At 38.9% G+C, this 22,761-nt stretch overlaps 1 protein-coding gene across 3 annotated transcripts in view; it reads right to left on the reverse strand.

The window, feature by feature from the left end:
- Window positions 1-22,761, reverse strand: part of LOC107697498 (protein 4.1-like) — a 90,386-nt gene that overhangs the window by 26,749 nt on the left and 40,876 nt on the right. For all 3 annotated transcript variants that reach the window (XM_016498303.1, XM_016498304.1, XM_016498305.1), the window contains exons 2-11: window positions 21,767-21,896; window positions 19,921-20,313; window positions 17,914-18,105; window positions 11,238-11,342; window positions 9,508-9,550; window positions 5,112-5,187; window positions 4,813-5,031; window positions 3,803-3,890; window positions 306-458; window positions 119-216 (exon numbers count right to left, since the gene is read on the reverse strand). In XM_016498303.1, coding sequence (XP_016353789.1) covers window positions 119-216; window positions 306-458; window positions 3,803-3,890; window positions 4,813-5,031; window positions 5,112-5,187; window positions 9,508-9,550; window positions 11,238-11,342; window positions 17,914-18,105; window positions 19,921-20,313; window positions 21,767-21,886 — 1,487 coding nt within the window. In that variant the 5' untranslated portion in view covers window positions 21,887-21,896. The remainder of the gene's footprint in view (window positions 1-118; window positions 217-305; window positions 459-3,802; window positions 3,891-4,812; window positions 5,032-5,111; window positions 5,188-9,507; window positions 9,551-11,237; window positions 11,343-17,913; window positions 18,106-19,920; window positions 20,314-21,766; window positions 21,897-22,761) is intronic.

Raw genomic sequence — 22,761 nt, forward strand, 5'->3', positions numbered from 1 at the left:
ACACACACACACACACACACACACACACACACACACACACACACAGAGGCTGTGAGGCTGCAGCCACCTAAAGCCTCTCAACTCACCAAAAACTCTGTTGTATTGCTGATATGTTTACCTGAAGAAGGTGTGGTGCTCAACGCAGACTTTCCAAACTCTTTTGGCGGCCCGGTGGTTGGGCAGCTTGAAGCCGACGGTGCTCTCGAACTGCTCGGCCTGACACACACACATATAAATCAAGTTATCAGTATTACTGACACAGTGATTGCCATCAGCCTCAGACTCCGTTTTCTGCTCAGTCGTACCTCTCCTGGCCTGATCTTGATGTAGAAGTTACTGCGTTTGTAGGAGATCTTGAGGATTTTGGGCCAAGCAAAGCGGTTTATCCGCAGACGATCCTTATAGATTAGCAAACCGTTTGCACACACTCCCAGCATGATATCCACTCCCTCAGAGTCCTGGGAAAAGAGGACACGCAGTCTTTAACTGAAAGACATTCGCATCCACTTTCAGCACAAGATCTGCTCACACTCAGACACATCTGTGCTTTATGTCAGGAGTAGATCAGTGAAAACTGAATGAATCTGAATAACTACTAGAAAAATAAAGGCAGCCACTCGCAGATCTCTGAGATGCCTGCATTAACACACACACACACACACACACACACACACACACACAGTAGACACCTATTGATTTTATTAAGGTTGCTCAATATATCACCCCAAGTTTGGTTATTAGCCAGTATGCTGTTTTATGTTGTTTTTCACCGTCATTTTTGGCCAACATTTAATTTTTCTGCCTTTTCAATACAGTAATACAGGTTACACTTTATGTTAAGGTCACATTTTTACAGTATAATTAGACAAAGTAGTACTGAGTAATACTAATTAATAAATGTACTTATTATGGGGTTAAGATTGGGGTTAGGGTTTGGTATAGTGTTAGTTGCTTGTGATGATGATGCATCATTTATCGTTAAGACTATAGTTAAGTACATGTAGCATGCAACTAATTCATGTTAAAATAAAGTGTATCCCAATATTGCTAACTATAAGGAATAGCACATTTCTTTTATAATTTTCTTTATTATTTATATTACAACTTTTTGTGTATTTATTAAATTATATATATATATATATATATATATAAAACCATTTATTTTATAATACTTCTATTGTTTATGAGAAATATATAAATAAATATTATACAATTTATCTAAGATTTAACACACCTGAAAATAACTTTTTGCAATTTTGGAATGATTTACTTCATTTGTATTTGTTTGTATCTTATAAGGTCATTCCAAAATAGAGGTTATGTCAGATGCAGCCTATAGGTTTTCTGCTATTTTTTCCCCTCAAATTTGTATAGTATTCATAATATAAATATTATTTTTTTATAATACCTTTATTATTAAATCATAACAAATATATGTGTACTGCGTTAGACAAAATGAGACTTGTCACAACACTTTTTTTTTTTGATTGCTTCTATTTCCCTCATTTGTAAGCCGCTTTGGATAAATGCATCTGATAAATGATTAAATGTAAATTAACACGCGTTTCAGATGTGGTCGGGATATTTTAAGCCATAAACCATGTCATTCAGAATGCTTCTGTCACATGCAAATAAAATAAAAACCTGATTGTGTGTGAATGATTAGATTGGACTATGCTGTGTTTTGCTCTGAGAGCTTCAGGAATCACTGCTTTAGTATGTTTTACAGGATTGCTCCGGTTTATTACTGACATTTCTGTAATAATTTGTACTCGTCGCTGAGTTCTACAGTAACACTGGAAGTAAAGAGAGTTTCAGAGAAGAAACTGACACCCGCCGTTACACACAATAACTATAAATCACTCCAAACTCAAACTCTTTCAGTGTCTCAATATAATTATAAATGGCATGCATCAAGGCGCTTACTGCTGCCACTCCAGCACTTATCAGAATGCGTTTATGTAACGTCCGAAATGGATCTTTATTGCCGGGGCTTTCGGGCCGTGGAGCACTGATTATTGATCCGTCTGTGTTAACCGTAGTGCTCTGGGAGGAATCAAAAGTGCTGATAACAGACTGAACTCAGACTATCTGTCTCCACGAGAGGCTTTTAACACATCTGATCTCTCACACATCAGCGCATCAGTAAGTGCTGAAAGCCGCAGGTCTCCAGTGAACTCTGACCCTCGGAGGAGAGCGGATGAGCCTCAGCCTATATAGAGATTCACGGGACAGAACCACGTCAACACGTCCAGAAAAATAAGAAATAATTCATGTGTAAACACAATGAGGTCTATGTCTATGTTGAGGAACATCTAGATGTTTTCTGCATTGTGACATTTTCTTGATCACGACTATGTGCTGGAAATGTGAGCAATTTAAAAATCAGAACTATGCTGCACATAACCTTAGCGTAAACATTGCACAGGCATAAAGTGAGATATAACATTTACAACAATCCCTGCATATTTCATCAAAAGTGTTTTTTATACAGACAGACTAACAGCAGTGTTATTTTAGTATCATTGAGATACTATCATTTTTGTTTATTAATATTTACATTATTTTACATTTTAGTAATTTTTTACTAGTTTTTTTAAAAGTTTTAATTATTTTTATTTCAGTTATTTAGTTTCAGTTGTTTTAGTATATCAAGTTAAACTAAATGAAAATGAAATTACATAAAAATAAAGTTTTATGTTTTATTTTAGTTTAAGTTTATTTTATTTGTTTAACTTATTTCATTTTATTTTTATATTTTCTGTTTTAATTTTAAGTTTATGGTTTTATGCATTTTATATCATTTGTGACCCTGGAGCACAAAACCAGTCATAAGGTTCAATTTTTCGAAATTGAGATTTATACATCATCTGAAAGCTGAATAAATAAGCTTTCCATTGATGTATGGTTTGTTAGGATAGGACAATATTTGGCTGAGATACAACTATTTGAAAATCTGGAATCTGAGGGTGCAAAAAAATCTAAATATTGAGAAAATCATCTTTAAAGTTGTCCAAATGAAGTTCTTAGCAATGCATATTACTAATCAGAAATTAAGTTCTGATATATTTACGGTAGGAGATTTACAAAATATCTTCATGGAACATGATCTTTACTTAATGTCCTAATGATTTTTGTCATTAAAGAAAACTTTTAATAATAATAATAATAAAATAAATTTTAATGTATAATTTTGACCCATACAATGTATTGTTAGCTATTGCTACAAATATACCCCAGCGACTTAAGACTGCTTTTGTGCTCCAGGGTCACATTTCAGTTAAAGCTTATTTCAAGTAACGAAAGTGTTTTATTACGGTTTGAATTTTAGTTAAGTATAAAAACCCTGCCTAATACAGCACCATGTGTCAGTCCTTAAAGGTCATGAGATTCTCCGAGCTGAGCTGAAGAAACAATGCTGTGCTAACGGAGTATCGCAAGCTTCACCTTCAGGAACAGACACACAGTGTGGACTAGAGACTGCTATCAGTCCCACTGGGAAAAGAGCCAGAGAGCTGATATTCCTGTGAGGCTTTAAAAATGGCAAGAGAATATTTTTCCCAGACCCACTGTCTGAGTGTTTGTTCAGCTGAAGCTGCTCCCGCCGGGTCTAGAGGTCAGCAGATCACAGATCTAACCGCAATGCTGGTCAAATAAGAGGGCTGATGTATCCAAGTGTGTGCTTTATGTGGACTGCTAGTGACCAAAAACAGCAACGGGCTGATGAATATAGAGTCTCCCTGAAAGATGAATCTGCAAACAGCGGCACACTTCCACGAGAGACAGTCTGGAGATGATCTACCTTGGCGTGATGCAGGTCTACACCGTACATGGAGAGCTTCTTGGCATTTTCCAGAAACTGGGTGTCTGCCTGGGCTGGAGTCATTCCCCTGAAAGAGCAGGTGGAGATATGAGGCAGAGGTTATCAGGACACATCAGCACATCAGCATCAGTTTTCAAAGACCTGCACAGATTAATACTGTCCCTACAGAACACCCAAAACAAAAACCTTTTCTTTAATTAAACAGGCTGCAGCAAATACTCACCTGCAAAACAGGGTAACTACAAGATTAATCTCAAGACATTTTTATTCAATGTATTGAAAATGGTGAACTAATATATCATTACATACAAAAAATTATATTAGTTGAGTAATATAGGATTTTTTATATAATAATAATAATAATAATAATAATAATAATAATATGCTTAAAAAAGGGAATAAACTGATTATTTTGCCGATACCAGTGAAATCTACATATTAAATACGTCAAATAATGTTCTTTGTATTTTCTTCCTATGACAAGGTACAAGTCTATTCTAAGTCCAGATATAGTCTATTCTGTAACTAAAAACATAAGGTCCATAAAGAAAATGCATAATGCACGACGTTTAATAATAAACAAGCCTGAAATATACAGGGACTCTTATTTTGAAATGTCTGTGTGTTACTCCCAGCTCATTCAAACAAGATCAAATATGCAACCATCTTCAGCATCATAAAGTAAACCCTATCATAATTCATCGACAGCAGATCACAAGCAAACACCTGGCACAACTGTGCATTATTCATTGAATGCAAACTGCTCTGAAACTGCAGGCCTGCAGAAACAGTGCCACGTTTGACTTTGAACACGCAGCGCTCACATTTATTTCATGAAATCATAGCCCATTTGGACTTTAATCATCACTGTATCGCGATTCCCGTTTTTCTGTCCCTAAATGTAATACCTCTTAAAATGACAATGAAGACTTTTGTAATACTACGAGACTTCGTGGCATTAGATTTGTAAAGGATGCCTGCTGTCAGACCTGTGGGACTTGTGCAGCTCCACCACCTTCTCCTCCAGCTCCTTGGTCTGGTTTGGGGCGAACTGGAAGTCTGAGATGTAGTCCAGACGGTGCTCCTCGGGGTCGTGGTCCCCGAGCTCCGCCTGCAGGGTGTAGGAGCCCAGGAGAGCGTGTGTGACGAAGGAGCAGGGCAGCCGGCCCGACGCGATGTCCTGCCTCAGCTGGAGGCACAGCAGATACCTGCAGAGACCAGGAGAGAAACCATGAGCCGCCACAGTCCTATTGACACCCGCAGCCTTCAGAGCGACCAACTTCTGTACCTCGTGATGTCCTCAGTCAGCTGCGACGGGTCCGGAGGGTAAAACTTCACACTGAACACAAACTGCCACTGAGAGTCTGATGCAACACACACCGAGAAAGACAATGAGAGCTGATTAAACGTAGGGCTGGACAATAATTCAATATCAACATATATCGTCATTTTTTTTTTTTTTTAGTAACGGTGATATGATTTTTAAACACATTTACGATATTTCAATATACATTACCAATGCAGTTGACTTTAGCCCTATTCGGACGGGACTAGTTTTCTAAACTACGTTTGAGTTTTCGATTCTTATCCCCTGACGTCTGTGATTTTCTTGTACCGATTCGGACGGGACTAACATCTCTGTGTTTATTACAGAGGTGGGAGGGTCTGTTTTGGACATCTGGGCGTCACAGAGATGCATTGCATTGCGTAGTCATTCGGATTGATAGTATAACCACAGTTTTACTACAAATACCATGAAGCTATATGGCTAAAAGTACAGCAAAACCATGATTAATGTGTGGTTACTTTAGTTTAACGGTTTTATTTATTTTTTTATTTGTAGTAAACCCATGTTTAATTTTCATAAAGGTACATATGTAATTAAAACATGATGTAATTGAGTGCAGAAATGAAGGTGAGTAACTGAGGCTGATATTACAGTAGCCAGTCTTAACAGTTCACATGACCTGGCTCTTGATTTTATTATTGTTATGTTTTTATTTCTGTGCCGGGAGGCAGATATATCAAACATGCTCGCGGTAAGGGCGTCTACGGTAATGCACGTTGGAAAAAAATATCGTCTGCAATCACACACATTCACTTTCGGACGATTAGTTTTCTCAGAGGATCACCGAGTTTGTTTGTTGAATAAACATGAGCGCTGCACATTTCAAAATCAAAACTGTTTGATATGAATGTATCTCTGGAGGGAACCTACTTTCTGTTTTCTGCAGCAACTCAGAGCACTTTTCATATTCTTTATCCTGGCTGAAGCACTTTTGTTTCAAGCTATAAGAACAAGTTAAATACCTTCCAAAGGTGCGTCTGGGAGTCTTATGTTTATCTGACGGTAATTTCACATTTCTTGTTTGTATGAAGGCTAAATACAAATAATAGATGAACATTAATTAATTTGTACTGTTTGTATTTCTAAAATATTATGTCGTTTTATAGGAGGACACTTCATTAGACTTGGCAGATTCAAATTCAGACATCTGTTGTGGGCGTTCTTGGCAGGTTTTCTGAGGCTTTTTTTTTTTAATATCGTTCATATCGATATCAGAATTATATCATATCGACCGAAGTTAAGAAATATTGTCATGACATAAATTTTGGCCATATCGTCCAGCCCTAATTAAAATCGCAGCAGAACAGCTCAACAGCTCTTCTGCCAGCTCTGCTGAATATCACAGGAGCGTGTGAGTGAGTGAGGCCAGAAAACAAGCACAACTTCCACTAGCAGATGTGCCGTAAAGCTGTAGGGTGGAGGAACTGGCAGTGATTACGAGGTCTGTTCAGTCCATCAGTCAGCCAACACTAGCTCATGCTGTTCATCATTCAGACAGGAATGTTTAAAAGGCTGAAATGAACCACAATACTGAAAGACAATGACTACGTTTACATGGACACCAGTAATCTAATTATTTACCTTATTCTGAGTAAGACAATATTATAATTAAGGTGTTTACATGAGTTGCTTTTAGAATATTCCTTTCATGTTCCCTCCAGAATTTCACGTATCAACATATAGTTTGTCTTCGTTAGGTTGCCATATACAGTTTTGGGTGTTTCATTTTTAATTTACTGAAAGCTTCAAGTGCAGTTAATTATTTGTCATGCTGTCTGTGCAAACAGATGACGGGGTTGTTGAAGCCATGCTCTTTTGTTTGCCGTCAAACGGTTGACCACTGCAGTGTGTGTCCTGTCGCAAAATGCGGAGAAAAGTCACTTCAATACTCCACACGTCCTGATTTGATTTTCAGTTTACTTCGATGAAGGTAATGTTGTGTGGGTCATTGAGGATAGTGAGATTACGTCACACGGTCAGTCCATGCTGATATGTACGCATGATTGAGAAATTCATCTGAGAAACGAAGGAACACCAGACAGACAGATGAGAAAGATGATGAAGACATGAATGATGCTGCTGGGAACTCATCATTAGTGATGATGTGCTCAAATGACAAATCTTGGCTAAAGTCTAAAAATTCTGGACACAGTGGGGCAAATTTTTATTTTATATTAGACTGTTTAGCAAATGTAAACTGAACTTGCAAAAAGTTTCATTTCGACTGCAATATGCTTTCATGTGCTCTGGATTTTGTGTTATTTTAGTTTTTAGACTATTATATTTTTTATTCATATTCTGAATTAGTTTCTTATTATATTTTCTATTTAATTTTAAAGATTTAGTTTTTTTTTTTTCTGTATAGCTTTTATCAAATTTCATTTCAGTTTTAATTACTTTAGTACATCAAATTAAACTAAATGCAAATGATGCATTAACAACTAGTTTCAGTTAACATTTATTTCATTTCAAGTGATATTTTTTCTATGGTTTTACTATAATTACTATAACTCATTTTATATGCAGGCTGTTTTCCAGTAAGATCTTCAGTCAGTGGTTATGTCATGATCAAACATGAATGCTGCTTTGTCACTGGATCTAAAGTAGTGGTTCCTGTTCATATTTCTGACATTTTCCTTATTCAAGTTTCACTCATAAAACACATGGCAGAATGAGTGGAATTAGTTCAGGTCACTGTGCTGTGTGCTGACTCGGGGGTCAGAGGTCAGGACGCAGCGCAGCAAACTCAACCTCATTGTTTCAGTGAGAGTCTCTGGAAACGAGGACACAGCTGCCGTTTTTATAGATGTGTCCTTCAGAAGGAGAGCTGCTCTTGTGCGTTTCCTCTCTCTCTCTCAGTCTGTCCTGTTTTTCTATTTTCAGCTCTCCTCCAGACGCTCTACAGACACAGAGACTGAGTCATAACAGCAGATAAGACGTCTGATTCACCTGTGTGTGTCTCATATATACAGCACCTGACTGCATGTCAAACAATGGCACACTTCAGAGTGAACAGCAAGTGCTCAGCACACACTCACTCACCCGCAGTCCAGGCCATAAAAGCAGACGTCAACCCTGTAAAGCTACTGATAGTTTAGAGTTTTACCTTCAGCTGCTGCTTCAGTGTCTTTCTGCTGTCAAATCTTGACTGGTTTTTCTCGAGTAAACATCAGAATAACTGCAGTAATATCTCCAGATGAACACTTACTGGACTGAAGCAGCTCAGCTTTACTTGATTCTCCATCAATCATGTTTTAGAGTCTCAAATCTGATCCTCAGGATCTTTTGAGGAGCGTTTGTTTCCAGAAGCTTTACTTTCACTGTTCCTCAGCGGAGGAATGATCTTCACAAGCCTCCAGAACATCTCACATCTTCTGAGGAGCCTTTATTTCTTCAGCTCTCAATCACTGCACTATATGTTTGGAGCATTTCATTCTCATCTCACTGAGACAGATTACTGGAGATATAGAGCGACGAATGATATTTAGATCATTTTATGTCAGTATCTGCTGCACTGTTATAAAGATCTCATTGATTTACATTACAAGCATCAGAATTTCATTATATACACATCAACATCTGCAGCAAATCACATATTATTGCTCAGTTTGGGCTTCTAAATAAAAAAGACTGATGCATCAAATATGAAACTCAACAAAAAACACATGTGACCCTGCAGCACAAAAGCAGTCTCAAGTCGCTGGGGTATATTTGTAGCAATAGCCAACAATACATTGTATGGGTCAAAATTATCCATTTATCTTTTACGCCAAAAATCATTAGGATATTAAGTAAAGATCATGTTCCATGAAGATATTTTGTACATTTCCTACTGTAAATATATCAAAACGTAATTTTTGATTAGTAATATGCATTGCTAAGAACTTCATTTGGACAACTTTAAAGATGATTTTCTCAATATTTAGATTTTTTTGCACCCTCAGATTCCAGATTTTCAAATAGTTGTATCTCAGCCAAATACTGTCCTGTCCTAACAAACCATACATCAATGGAAAGCTTATTTATTCAGCTGTCAGATGAAATTGACCCTTATGACTGGTTTTGTGGTCCAGGGTCACATATGCCGCATGTCATTCTGAAGATGAAACATCAGAATCAGCTGACAGCAGGCATCAGTGTTTTGTTGATGGTTTTGATTGTGTTTGTGTGGTGTGAATGAGGAGTCTGCTCTCACTCCAGCCTGTGCTGTGTGCGTCACTACAGCACTCTGATAATTACAGCTATTCCAGCTGCAGATGTGTGCGAGGAGTCCGTCATACTGTCAGTTACTCAAACCCACCCAGACCACCTCATGAAGAGAAAGAGAAGCACGTACTGCGGATCTGCCGTTTGATGTCCTTGGTGGGGTCCAGCCAGCACTGCAACACAGAAACACAGAGGAGTCAGTCACACCGCAGCACTGAACACAACACCTGAGCTCGGACTCTGCTGTGAGGAAGAGAGTCCTCAAACACATCGCTGTCTCGGTGCATTCACATTCACCTCAACCTGACCCTGGATTCAGATACTTTGTGATTGCATTTCAACCCATTTTTCATTTACACTTCTTTGCTGTTTGCATTATTCTATTACATTGCGCACTTTGCTTTGTATGGTGTGGTAATTCCTCCAAAAATCTCAGTTAATGAATCTCTTTAAAATGTTCATACACACAACTAAAGCAAACTATGATTTTCATGATGCAGAAAAAGCAGAGGAATCCCAGAATCCAGTAATAAAAATGCAATTTACTGTGAAAGGTGGAATATCAAATCCTATATCAAAGTTAATGAATGATACAAGGACAGACATGAGACAGTTCTTTTAATTCTTTCAAATAAATAATAGAAAACTACATAATTTATTCTGGTCACACTTTAGATTAGGTTCAAGGATTAAGGATTTAGAATAAGGTCTTGCAATGCTTTTTAAGTAATAATAAACAGCCAATATCCCAGTAATATTCATGCTAATAGCCAAATGGTTAATAGTGAGAATTGGACACTAAAGTGTTACCAATATTCTTATTAACTCACCAAAGTATCTGAAGTGAGAAGGGTACATAAAAAGCATGCATTTTAAGGTTAGGCTTTACATTTTGATGTTAAACCCACTATTGTATTGTATTGTATATAAATGTTCTACAGTAATTAAATTACTGTAAGTAATTACTTAGTAACTAGTTACACCCAACATTGGATGTGAAGTACTTTGTTTACAAAAAAAATTAAAGTAATTGTTCAAATTTCATTTGATTACATTTGTAAATATTAATTAAATTGTTAGTCTTATTCATTTGTTTGATAACCGACATTTTTGGTAATACATTTGTATTAAATCATAAAACACAAAAACATGCAACATAACTTCTTATTAAAATGTTAAAAAATTAATAAAAGTAAAGTTACTTTATGAATTTAACTGATTAAACACCCTTTCTAAATATTACCATTGAATTAAACAACAGAATTAGGAGGGGAAAAGTTAAAGAAATAAGAAGAAATAAACAGATTTCATAGGGCGCTACTAAAGTGGCTCAAAGACATGTCTGAAACATATGGCCTCGATTACTGGCTCAATCAGCTGCACTGAATGACTGATAACAGAATCTACTCACAGAACTAGAAAAACAACATGCCTGGCCAATCCCATGATGCACCTCTAAAGTAAACGCACACACTTTTATCATCAACTTCACGCTTCACCACCAACAGCAATACAAAGACTGATGTGACTGATCTGCTGCTGATCACGGCACAGTCTTGGGTTTGATCTCAGCACATCAGTATCAGTGTTTGTTTGGCATCAGTGTTCTGGAGGAGAGCCAGTGACATTGTGATCTCACAGGACAGACAACTTAATAACCATTTAAACTGGGCTCTGTTCCTCACAAAACATCACTCCAATACAGCGCATGAGTCACGATGGCGTTCAGACGTGTTTCGTTGTTTCCGGCGTTCTTATTCACTCTATCAGCTCATGCACTGAACATGAACACGAACACATGGCACGGATAACGTCAGTGTGTGTTGTGTGATGTTTCTGTGTGTTAGCGAGTGAACTCACACTCTGCTCGGTGTTGTCTTTAAAGCTCAGGCCGAAGTAATCCTTCTCCAACAGATTCAGGTGATCGCAGACTTGAAAAAACAGGTACTGGCCTTTCGCCCGTTTCTAGAGAGACAATGAAGAAGAAAGATATGAACACACTTTACTCCCACAGACCATTCCGTCATAATTTACTCACTCTCATGTCATTCCAAACCTGTAAGTAAATGGGGTCCAAAACAAACAAAACTTTCATTGTATAGACAGCTTTTTAGATTCTATGGAAGAAAGACTATAATGGTGAGTAAATGAGGACAGAAGTGTGATTTTTGGCTGGTATGTAAAGTATTCCTGCAAAGTCGCTCTGAAGCGCCAGTTCATAATGGGCCTGTTGGACACTGGCAGACAGTGGGCTGAAGTGGTCAGCGTGAGTGTGAGTGTGTGACACACCTGAGGAATGAGAGGCTGGTTGGAGCTCAACAGCATTAGTCACTGAGGAACATCTGAAGACAAAGAACAGCGCTGCACTCATCTGTCAGACATCCCATGCGTTCAAGCGCTTATGCACAGCTTTTAACAAGTCAAGGTCTTTTGCAACCACAACAAAACAAAAACTTAAATGTAGTTATCCATCCACCTATGTCTCACGCCCCATGATGCTTTGCACACATTATCGGCCCTAAATCTCAAACAAGTCAATATTAAATATTACTGTAGTAGGGGTGCTCCGATCAGGGTTTTTGAGGCCGATCACAGAAAGCAGTATCTGTCAATACGATCACAGATACCCATCTTTTCTAAGCCATGTAGAATTATTTATAGTGATGATCCAATCAAGATTTTAGACATTTATTCAGGGCCTGAATTTCATTTTTGAAAATGATTTCCCCTCTTAGGAGACACCTGTGAGAGGGGATTTTTTCATTTGAGGGGTGGAGGGGGACATTTTTCAAAAATATATATTTATCTCACCTAAATATTTGATCATGGAGTGCATTTTTGTTTTGACAATTGTGCAGTTGTTGCACAATAGCTTACACACAGCGCAAGCCTGATTTGGTGAGCTGTATATGAGGTTCACACATACTCCGTTTGCAGTGCGTATGCAGTCTATGTGCGGTACGCAAGCAGTGCAGAAGTAGCACGGACTGTGCTTTCACACAGGAGTCTGCAACTGATCCAGGGCCGTTTACAAACACATTTATCCATTTTGAGTTCAAATCCAAACATTGTCACTGAAAATGCTTTTTCAACATCGTGATTCTTTTTTTACACAGTACAGTAATACAATCTTTCATAGACATGTTTAAACACAATAAATATAAGCAACACATTATTCGATGCTTTTTACTTTTGCATTTACTTTTATATTGATATACTAAGTTGCTCAAGCAAGTGGCAAAACATTTAAACTATTTTTCTTACATTATCACAAACATTCTAAATTAAAACTTACAACTGACACTTATAACAAACAGTCAGCTCTACTGCCTTTTCTTTTGCATTTAAATCTTTATTACAAGCAATCCCGTGCGGTTCATAAAGAACTTTGTTTTCTTACCTCCACGAGTGCCATCTATTACTGCCTTGTTTATCTAAAAGTGCTCTTCCCCTTTAAACCTAGCCAAAAAGCCATAGCCTATGTGTGACTGTGAAACACAGGAGACTTTAATTATATGCATTTATGTTGTCAGACACTTCTTTTCATGGAATAAATTAGGAATGGCTGACAGCAACAACATCTGATGCTGCATCCGTGCCAGGTGTCAGTTTAAGTCTCATATCAACTACACGCACATAAACAAAAACAGAGAGAGAGTATTAATCTGTCTGGTTATGACACGACACACAGAACACCATAAGCTGCTGTTATGGATGCAATTACACAAACTGATCCCAGTGTTCACTCGCAGCAGATTTACTGATGAGAGATCAGACGTTACGCTCTGTAAACACAACACACACACAAACACACAGCTAATGGATTTCAGTTTGCAGTGGATCGATAGTGGCTGTTCCTGCATTGGTGAAGTGCATTAGGTGAATGGCGAGAGCAAACAAACACTAGTGTATCACACACAGCACGGCTCTCTGATGATAACGTGTCGATGGCCACAGAAAGCCGCAGGTGCTCATGGGTGGAGACATGCGTCTATGGTGTCGGCACAACAAACCAGAGCAGAAACATCACTTGTGTTGCTCAACACACACACACACACACACACACACACACACACACGAGGAGAGCATGAATGTCAGATAATCCTGATCCAGAGTAAAGGAAGTGACTGTGTGATGATTTCACCACAGTAAAGCACTGCTAGCCACTAAACAGTGACAACTAGGATGATGATGATATATGGATGAACATGGAAATAAAGTTGCAGGAGATGTGTGATATTAAAAGAAGTTAATAAAAGCATAATACGCTCCTGGGGACAATAAAAACTCAATTTGGAAGCACGTGCACTGAAGAGTCAAATTCATAAACAATTATGTCAAAATGCATTTCTTGGTGAGTATTCATGTAAACCAAGCGGTCAGTTCTGTCTTAAGTGAATGTAAACAGTTGGGAGAAAATCTAAATGCTTAGTTTGTTAATGCAATGCAGTGCAATGATGACTGAGAAATGAACAAACAAACGTTCCTCAAAAGATAATGATGATCAGATTTGGGACTTTTCTAAAAAATGAATGTCTGGAGAATCAAGTTGAGCTGCTTCAGTCCAGTAAGTGTTCATCTGGAAATATGACTACAGTTATTTTGACGTTTACTTGATAAAAATCAGTCAAGATTTGACAGCAGAAAGACACTGAAGCAGCAGCTGAAGCTGGACGTTTCTACAATTACACTAAAATAGCTTTTACTGGAGAAAAAAAAATACAAACTATCAATCAGACGACAGAAGGAGTGGAGTAGATTGTGTATCACAGATTTTGATCATGTTGAAAAATCTAAAAAATCTGCAGCATTTCAAATATATGATACAGTAGGCTTTATAGGCTTAACAGATAAACGGCCAGGTACTCAAGTCTTAGGGAGGAGCTGTATGAGCTGCTGTTACTCATGTACAGAAGTGAAGGATGCATTGGATTATTATGAGCAAATGCCTAGCAGCTATAAGATCACATGCTCAGAGAGACATGCATGAGCAGACTAGCTCTATGAGAAAGAAAAGAAACTAAAGGATCAGAGAGAGTACATGAATGAATGACAGCCAAAGCCTAAAAGAACATGATGAAAGAAAGAAGATGAATGAGAACAAAAGAAGGAACTCTAACTTGCAGACTCAATAATAGCATGAATAAATTCATTGTAAAGTCCTAGAGAATCACTGACGGGATGTTTGAGCAGGGTTTACACAGGATCGGGGACGAACAGGAGAAACCACAGAGAGTGACTGTGAATGGACGTCCTGAAGCATTAGCGTCAAACACAGCTGAGGCCTCAGAGAGCCCAGATCAGGGTCTCCGTCTCCTCATGATGGCCATATTACTCAATATACTGCACCGCCATGAAAAAGAAAACATGCTTCCACGAAAACACACTCAGGGACAGGATATCTGCATTTACAGCATTAAAAACATAACGCCATATGCATCCTGCTGTTATATAGGTCACTGCGCTCTGATTGGCTGAGAGTTCTTGTCAATCGTCTATTCGCTTTCCATAGAGACAAGACTCTATCCTGCCATCAGGACAGAAACACAAAAATATAGTGCGGCAGCGCTCCTAATATCCATGCGGGGTCGTTGAGCAGTCCTGAGAGCCCTCATTGTCCCCACGTCCCCATAAAGCGTCATATCTGGAATGCTTTGTGTGAAGCTGCGGCTTATGCGTCCAGGCGACCCCGAGACAGTGGCGCTCATCTCTGAGCAAACATGCCACCGTCTCATGCATGAATACACCAGGACAATGGCACTTAGCGATGCCTCAGCACTTTCCGGTGACGGGACAAAGCCGAGGCTGTTCAGAGCTCACAGAGCGGCCCGTAATGAGAGCCCAAACCATCAATCATATCCCAACACTCACCTGCACTGCTTTTCACTTCAGCCTCTGACGACAGGTTCTCCTGTTCGGACGATTAGATTTACTGTGATAGCCTTCACATAGCACAGATGTCTAACTAGTTCTTAACATACTATTTAAGATAAATAGATGTCGTTTTCTAATATCTTATAATTTATTAAAATGTGTAATAATGAAACACTTTATAAACATATCATGCTTTTAAATGCTCCTGTGTGTATCAGTGTTCTGTGAAGACATCTGGCACTGTGTGAAGGTTTCCATTTACAGCGTGTGCACCGTGTGTGTTTTTAAAGCGTTGAGTGTTGTAGCCAATCACAGACATGTCTGTTGAGCACATGAAAGCAATGGCCAATCAGAGGATGAGTATTTCAAAGCCCGTGTTTTTGTTCTGCACATTCACAAATCCCAAATTCCTATCTTTGTGTATGTTTTCATATACACAAAGTCGGTTAAGAAAGAGAAAGTTGGGGGGGGGGGACATGCATCAGGATAGTAGATCAGTGCATTGCTTCTCAAAGTGACACCAGCTTAAAATACCTGCTGCTGTCTGTGTCATTTTTGTCAATCAAACAACAAAAGCCAAAGAGAAAAGAAAACCATTCACTGCTCTTGTTATTTCCAGCAAAAATGACTAAAAACGACTGTCATATATACATTTAGGTATCATTTTCTCTTTGTCTTTTGTTGTTTGATTAACAATAACGCCACAGACAACAGCAGGCATATTAGGCTGCTGTCATATTAAGACCAAATGCACTTATCTAATATGGCATCAGACAATAAACAGAATCAGACAATAAGCTGCATTGCAATGTGGTGCAATTTGGGATTTAGGGATGGCACTAAAATGCATTGTTCACTTGCAGAACGCAAGCTTCTAGAGGGCACATAAGTCTGAAGTAGTGAATTTAGGGAAAGGGGTGCAGAGCCAGGGGTGGTTTTGTAGGCAAACTTCAATGCCTTGAATTTTATGCGAGCAGCTATTGGTAGCCAGTGCAAATTGATGAACAGAGGTGTGACTTTTTTTTTTTGGCTTTTTGACCACAAGCAGTTCTTTCTTGGCAAGGTTGATTTGAAGGTGATGGTCCTTCATCCAGCAAAAAATGTCTGTTAGACAAGCTGAGATGTGAGCAGCTATCGTCGGATCATCAGGCTGGAATGAGAGGTAGAGTTGAGTGTCATCAACATAGCAGTGATATGAAAAGCCATGTTTCTGAATGACAGAACCTAGTGATGCCATGAAGAAAGAGAAGAGAAGCGGTCCAAGAACTGAGCCCTGAGGCACCCCAGTAGTTAGATGTTGCGACTTGGACACCTCAACCCTCCAAGATACCTTGAAGGACCTATCTGAGAGGAAAGGCAGAGACTTGGTTGAACACAGCTTGTTCAAGTGTTTTTGCACTGAATGGAAGAAGGGATTGACGTTTTCTAAAAGTGCTGGGTTAAGGGTGGGTTTCTTAAGTAGTGGGGTTATCTGAGCCTGTTTAAATGCTGAGGGAAAAACACCAGTGTGAAGGGATGTGTTAATCATGTGAGTGTGTGAGATTTACGGTTTGGTTTTTGTTTACTGTTTTTGATATTTACTTTATTTCAAGTATTTAAAAAGTAACACAACAAAATTAACAAATAAAAAAATAACCCTGTTACACTCAAATACACATCAGTATCAGCCTACATTTCACTAATCAATGCAACCTCTGTGTGTTTAAGTTTTTTTAAAGTGTGTGTGTGTGTGCATGAACTCTACATGTCCACATCCCAGCAGCAACAGCAGACAGTGAGGGTTTAACCCCCAATGATCTGACCTCCAAAACACTTAAAACACCCACCAGATCACTGCGGGGTCAGAGGTCATTGCACACATCTGAACGCTCCTGTCATCACAATGACTGATCCATTAACAGCTCCTATTACACTTCTCCTGCAACTCTGATTTTATTTTATAATTATGAATTTTTTATTATACAATAAATATTTCAAATTATATATATTAATTATATATTATAAATACATTTTATTATATATAATGCATATACTTTATGCATTGAATATCTAGTTCATCCACTGAAGGGTCCATATTTCCATGAGAAACAGATCAGGATGGTGCTGGTGACACGACACACAGAGCATCCACACAGCCTTCATTAACAGTGACAACATTAATACTGCTGACAGATACAGTCATAGTGAGTCGTGCTGCTGTGGAGCTGATGCTGTTGGGCATGTCAGATCTCACCTGTGCTGATTATCAGACAATATAGACAAATCCAACCAATACACACATATCTCCACCTACACAGCAGGCCTATTAACACCCTAAATTATCATACAATAAATAGCAGTGAAACAGACAGACTGGAGAAGAGCTTTCAACTGAATGACCCATCATCTGACCCCTCACCTACGGTCAACATGACGACTGAAAGTGTCCACACAGCACAACCACTGACAGACAGCTGATCACAATCAGACCACTAACATGAATTAGGACAGGAAATGTAACCAGACTAGATTGTGATGTGGACTTTTAACAGCCATCCACCTTATGCAAGTGTTACCAACTCATTTGTTGTAAAGTAGAATGACTTCAACATCACAACATCCAGCCACTAATATGCACAGACAGACAGACGGATGGACGGACGGATGGATGGATGTGTCTTACCTCCACCTCACAGGAGAACTGGCTGCCATCCAGCAGGGTCACGTGACACACCACCACCATCTTCATCTTCTTGTTGACTTTGAGCGTTGACAGCACACTCGCCTCCTGCTGGATCACTTGCTCTTCCTCTTTCTTCTCCTCCTCTTTCTTCTCCTCCACCTCCAATTCGCCCTCTTTCTCCTCTCTCACAGGCTGCAGACACATACACACACTTTAGGTTAACACACACACATGGGCGCTCTCGTGTTTTCCAGTGGAGCGGATGGCTGCTGGATGATGTCACTGGGCGGATGCTGAAGGAATGGACAGATGACTGATGGGTTTTGGCTGAAGCGTGTTGCGTAAGGAAGCGTTTATTCTGACGGCGTCATGTAATCGAGCGCGAGCGCGTCTGGAGTCCTCCGTCATGTTCAGCATCTGATCTGGACTACAGTCCCATCACATGCAGGTTTTTCTGAGGAGATGATGCCTGAACGATCTGCAGTGAACACCAGAAGCTGCTGCAGCAAGTGAGCAATGAGCTTAACCAGCAGATATGCAGACGATCTCCAAGAACACTGCTTGATTATAATGCAACAACATTTCTGAAAAATAAAACATGTAAAAGGAATGCAATTGTTTCAAACAATCCAATCACCGTCAATGTCAGGCATAACCATCTGAGCTGCAAGTGTTTTTTTTCTTTTAATAAAATATTGATAAAAAGTTTAAATTAATAAATATAATCTTAGGTTTAAAAATTGTCTTAAAGGGGTCATATGATGCGATTTTAATTTTTCCTTTCTCTTTGAAGTGATACAAGCTCTTGGTGCATAAAGAAGATCTGTAAAATTGCAAAGACTAAAGTCTCAAATCCAAAGAGATATTCTTTATAAAAGTTAAGAGTCAACCACGCCTACCTAAAACGGCTCGTTCTAACACGCCCCCACATATCTACGTCACGATGTGGGAAGATTTGCATAACACCGCCCAAATGTTCACGCAAAGAAAGAAGGCGTAACTTTTATTCTCGCTGTAGTATTGTTGCTGCCCCCGCCGCAATGTCGTGAAGACGCTGTGTGTTTTGTTGTGAAAGCGAAACTACTTTGTTTGGTCTTCCAGAGGAGGACGATATCCGCCTCGTCATGCCTAGAGCTGATCCGTGCTGGTCGCTGAGGAAATAACATCAACTTCGCGCTGTGGATCGCCGGATCGGCTTTCACCGTGGACAAAGCGGAGTCCAGCCCGGGTTGCTGCAAGCCTCCTTCGTTGAATCCGCCGGCCGCGCCGTTCTCTAGACCCCGGCCGCCGCTCACTCTAGCCGCTGTGTGTTTCGTCGTGAAAGCGAAACTACTTTGTTTGGCCTTCCAAAAGAGGACACGACTAGAAATCAGTGGTTAAGTTGTATTTACAACACTCGTTTTGACACATAAAATGTCCATTTAAAACTAATTTTACAACTAAAATTAGATCAGAGTGAAAGATTAAAATGAATGAACATGACATGACAAAAAAACTGTGAAAATAAACACTCCATCCAGCAGTGTGAAATGAACTCATTTGATTCAGTCCAAGATTTAGTCAAATGTCTTCTTAGTTCAAGCAAATCGCTCACATGCTGCCGTTCAAGAGATTGGGGTCGGCAAGATTTGTAATGTTTCTGAAAGAAGTCTCTTCTGCTCACCAAGGTTGCATTTGGTTGCAATGCAGTATTATTCTAATATGCTGATTTGCTGCTCAAGAAACATTTCAGATTATTATCAATGCTGAAAACAGTTTTTTTGTGGAAACGATACATTTTGTGATACATTTTATTTTTTTCAGGATTCTTTGACAAACAGAAAGGTCAAAAGAACAGCATTTATTTGAAAAATAAATCTTTTGACATTACAAATGTCTTTACTGTCACTTTTAATCAATTTAATGCATCCTTAATGAACAAAAACAAAAGCATTAATTTCTTTCAAAAAAAGTGGCTTACTCCTGGTAGTGTATATATACAGACATACTCGTCCATGTTTGTCTCACCTGTGTGTCAGCACTGCCGATAGACTTCTCCTCCTCTGTCTCCTTCTCCTCCGGCTGCACCTCCTCTGCTGTGCTCTCCTCTCTCACCTCCTTCACCTCCTCTGTCTGCTCTGTGCTGGCGGTCGCTGCGCCTCCTCCGTCCGCCTCCTCTTTCGGCTGGCTCGTCTCCTCCTGCTCCTCCTTCACGGCCTCCAAGCTCTCCTGCTTGGGCGGCACTGTGCTCTCGCCGGGCTTGTCTTGGCTCTGGGATTTCTGTCGTTTAAGCCATGGAGGCAGAAAGCGGGAGATGCCCTTCTCTTTCTTCTGGCCACCGGCAGCAGGAGGAGGACTGCTGGGCTCCGGAGACGCAGCCGCTTCCCGATCGTTCTTGGCCTCGGCGCTCTGGCTCTCCTCCTGCTCAGGAGCAAACACGCACAATCCTGGACTTTAATCGCTTCTCATTTTGATGAACCGGGATCGAGTCTTAAATCCCAAGAATCCATCTATGCTGTTCTCTGCTGATGTGTGAACAAAGCTTTATGTCTAGTGCATATCCCACCCGCTTAAAAACGATGTAAATAAAAGTTAGTACACTTACTTTCAAAGGTACTTCACTGTCTTTTCTGATCAATGGAATTGATCAATTAAACGTTAAATAAGGTGTTTCTGAATTATTTTTGCATCTCATGCTATTGTTTTACTTCAACCAGTTTATAATATCTAAATATTTTATATTGAAAAATTCTATCCATAATCAATTGCATTTATTTCTTTTTAATTTTGTAGAATACTATTAATACTAGTTATATTGTTTAAATGTGTTCCCTGGTATCTGGCAACCCTTCACCTGGAGCTTTAAATTTAGGGAGGGAAGAGTTCAAAAGTGACTAGAAGGAGAGCAGCAGTATACAAACTGAACATCAGCTACTGTTAATGCTGACTAAGAAGTTTAAACTACAGTGGGTACGGAAAGTATTCAGACCCCCTTCAATTTTTCACCGTATTTAACTCTAGGCCAGACTGACACACGCTCGCCTGTCACTGCATCATTACATGTGACCGGTTAATTTAAACATCAATCTGAGAGACGTGTCGAATCAGAGGAGGTTATAACAGCTGGTTCCGATCAGTGTCCAATCGTTTAATTTAAAAAATATAATACGGGCTGTTGCATTCTCAATATTTCGTAATTTTGCCTCAGATACAGAATTGCATTCGCTTTAACAAGCAGGTTGTTCATTACCACGGCAACCGCTTGCGTGTCCACGTTGAATTTGATTCTTGTGTGTAAAAATTAACTCTACACATAACAGGCGGAAAGATGGCGATAAACATTATTTAAGGCTCTCTCTACTCGTTACGACATTGATATTTGAACTGTTGTATTCAGGTATAATACTTATTTCATTTGATTGGTAAGTTATTCTTATTATACTTCTTATTCTACTTGTCTTTATTTTGTTGTTTTAATTAGAAATTTCAAAAAGCTTATAAATTATTATATTTTTTAATTTGACATAAAAGCTGACATACTTTTAACAAAGTTAGAAAAATGCCATTACAAATTCCCTGTAAATCACTTTAAAGAGTCCAATATCACCTTGCAACGGAAAGGCTAATTTTTTAATCAGAATATTTGATTGATTAGAAGGTGCTCCTGAAATTTTTGACTGTGCTCCTACATTTTTTAAATTAGCACAAGTGCTCCTAAAAAGAAAAATAAGCATAGAGCCCTGTAATACAGTATTTATTACACACACTCATGTGTTCATGTGGTTCTGCTCACATTATTTACTACGCTGAGATGCCGAGTATTGTGTAGCTTTGCTCTGGCTGATTAGAGAGCATGCATTGACATCTGCTCTACCTGCGGCTGGTCGTTGCTCTCAGCGGGTTTGTCGGGCTGGTCTGTCTGCTGCTGGACTTCAGGAACCTTCTCCGGTTCCTTCTTCACGTCTGTCTCTGATCCCACCTCTGTCGTCATCATGCCCGGCACACTAACAGACACACAAACAACACGCCAGTCTTTAAAGACTGAGTTCATCATCTCAGATCAAATCTGCGGAAAACACACAGAGACTCAGAACTAGGGTTGGGTATCGTTTGAATTTTATCGATTCCGATTCCGATTCTGCTTATCGATTCCTAGTTTCAATTCCAATAAGATAAAAAATCCAATATAAAAAAAATTAAGTCAAACATTTAGATGTCAAACATTTATTGTCTTTTTACAAAGCATTCTGTTGCAGCTGAATAACACGAGCAAAGAGGAATTTTGCCCATGCTTTGAAAAAAATACCACAGCAAAAACAACTAGATTAATATACATTTCAAATATTAAAGTGTTAAAGACAAGTAAACAGTCAGTAATGAGATAGGAACAAACAAATAAATTAGCAATATCATAAATAAATACAACTGAGCAAAATTTCAGGTACAGAAACTGTAATTAAAAGTTTAAAAACTGCATAGTTTTCTTTTCATAAATAAAATATAGATTAATCAATTAAAGCTATTAAATATATTCAGTCAAGATCAGTGAATGATTTTCTTTTGTTCTTTGATTAACATTAATGACAGGCAGCGCGTTTATTAGGCAGCTGTCTCTTTAACACCGAACGCACGCAGATCTAAAAACACTGTACATGTGTGTTTTCTTTCTCATCTGTTTACGTTCACGTAAGATAAAAACGGCTGTGTTTATGATGATATACTAACATAGTTTTCTGCATATTGGTCTCGACAAATATGAAAGAAGTCAGTTTCGGCCCGGAACAACCTTTTCTACAGTGGAAATACACGGAGCGGTTCGAGAACGGACACAAACCGGGAACCCGTACCGCGACCTCTGTTCTCTTCGTG

Source organism: Sinocyclocheilus anshuiensis, unplaced genomic scaffold (genome assembly GCF_001515605.1).
Source record: "Sinocyclocheilus anshuiensis isolate Anshui unplaced genomic scaffold, SAMN03320099.WGS_v1.1 scaffold1452, whole genome shotgun sequence".
NCBI lineage: Eukaryota > Metazoa > Chordata > Actinopteri > Cypriniformes > Cyprinidae > Sinocyclocheilus > Sinocyclocheilus anshuiensis.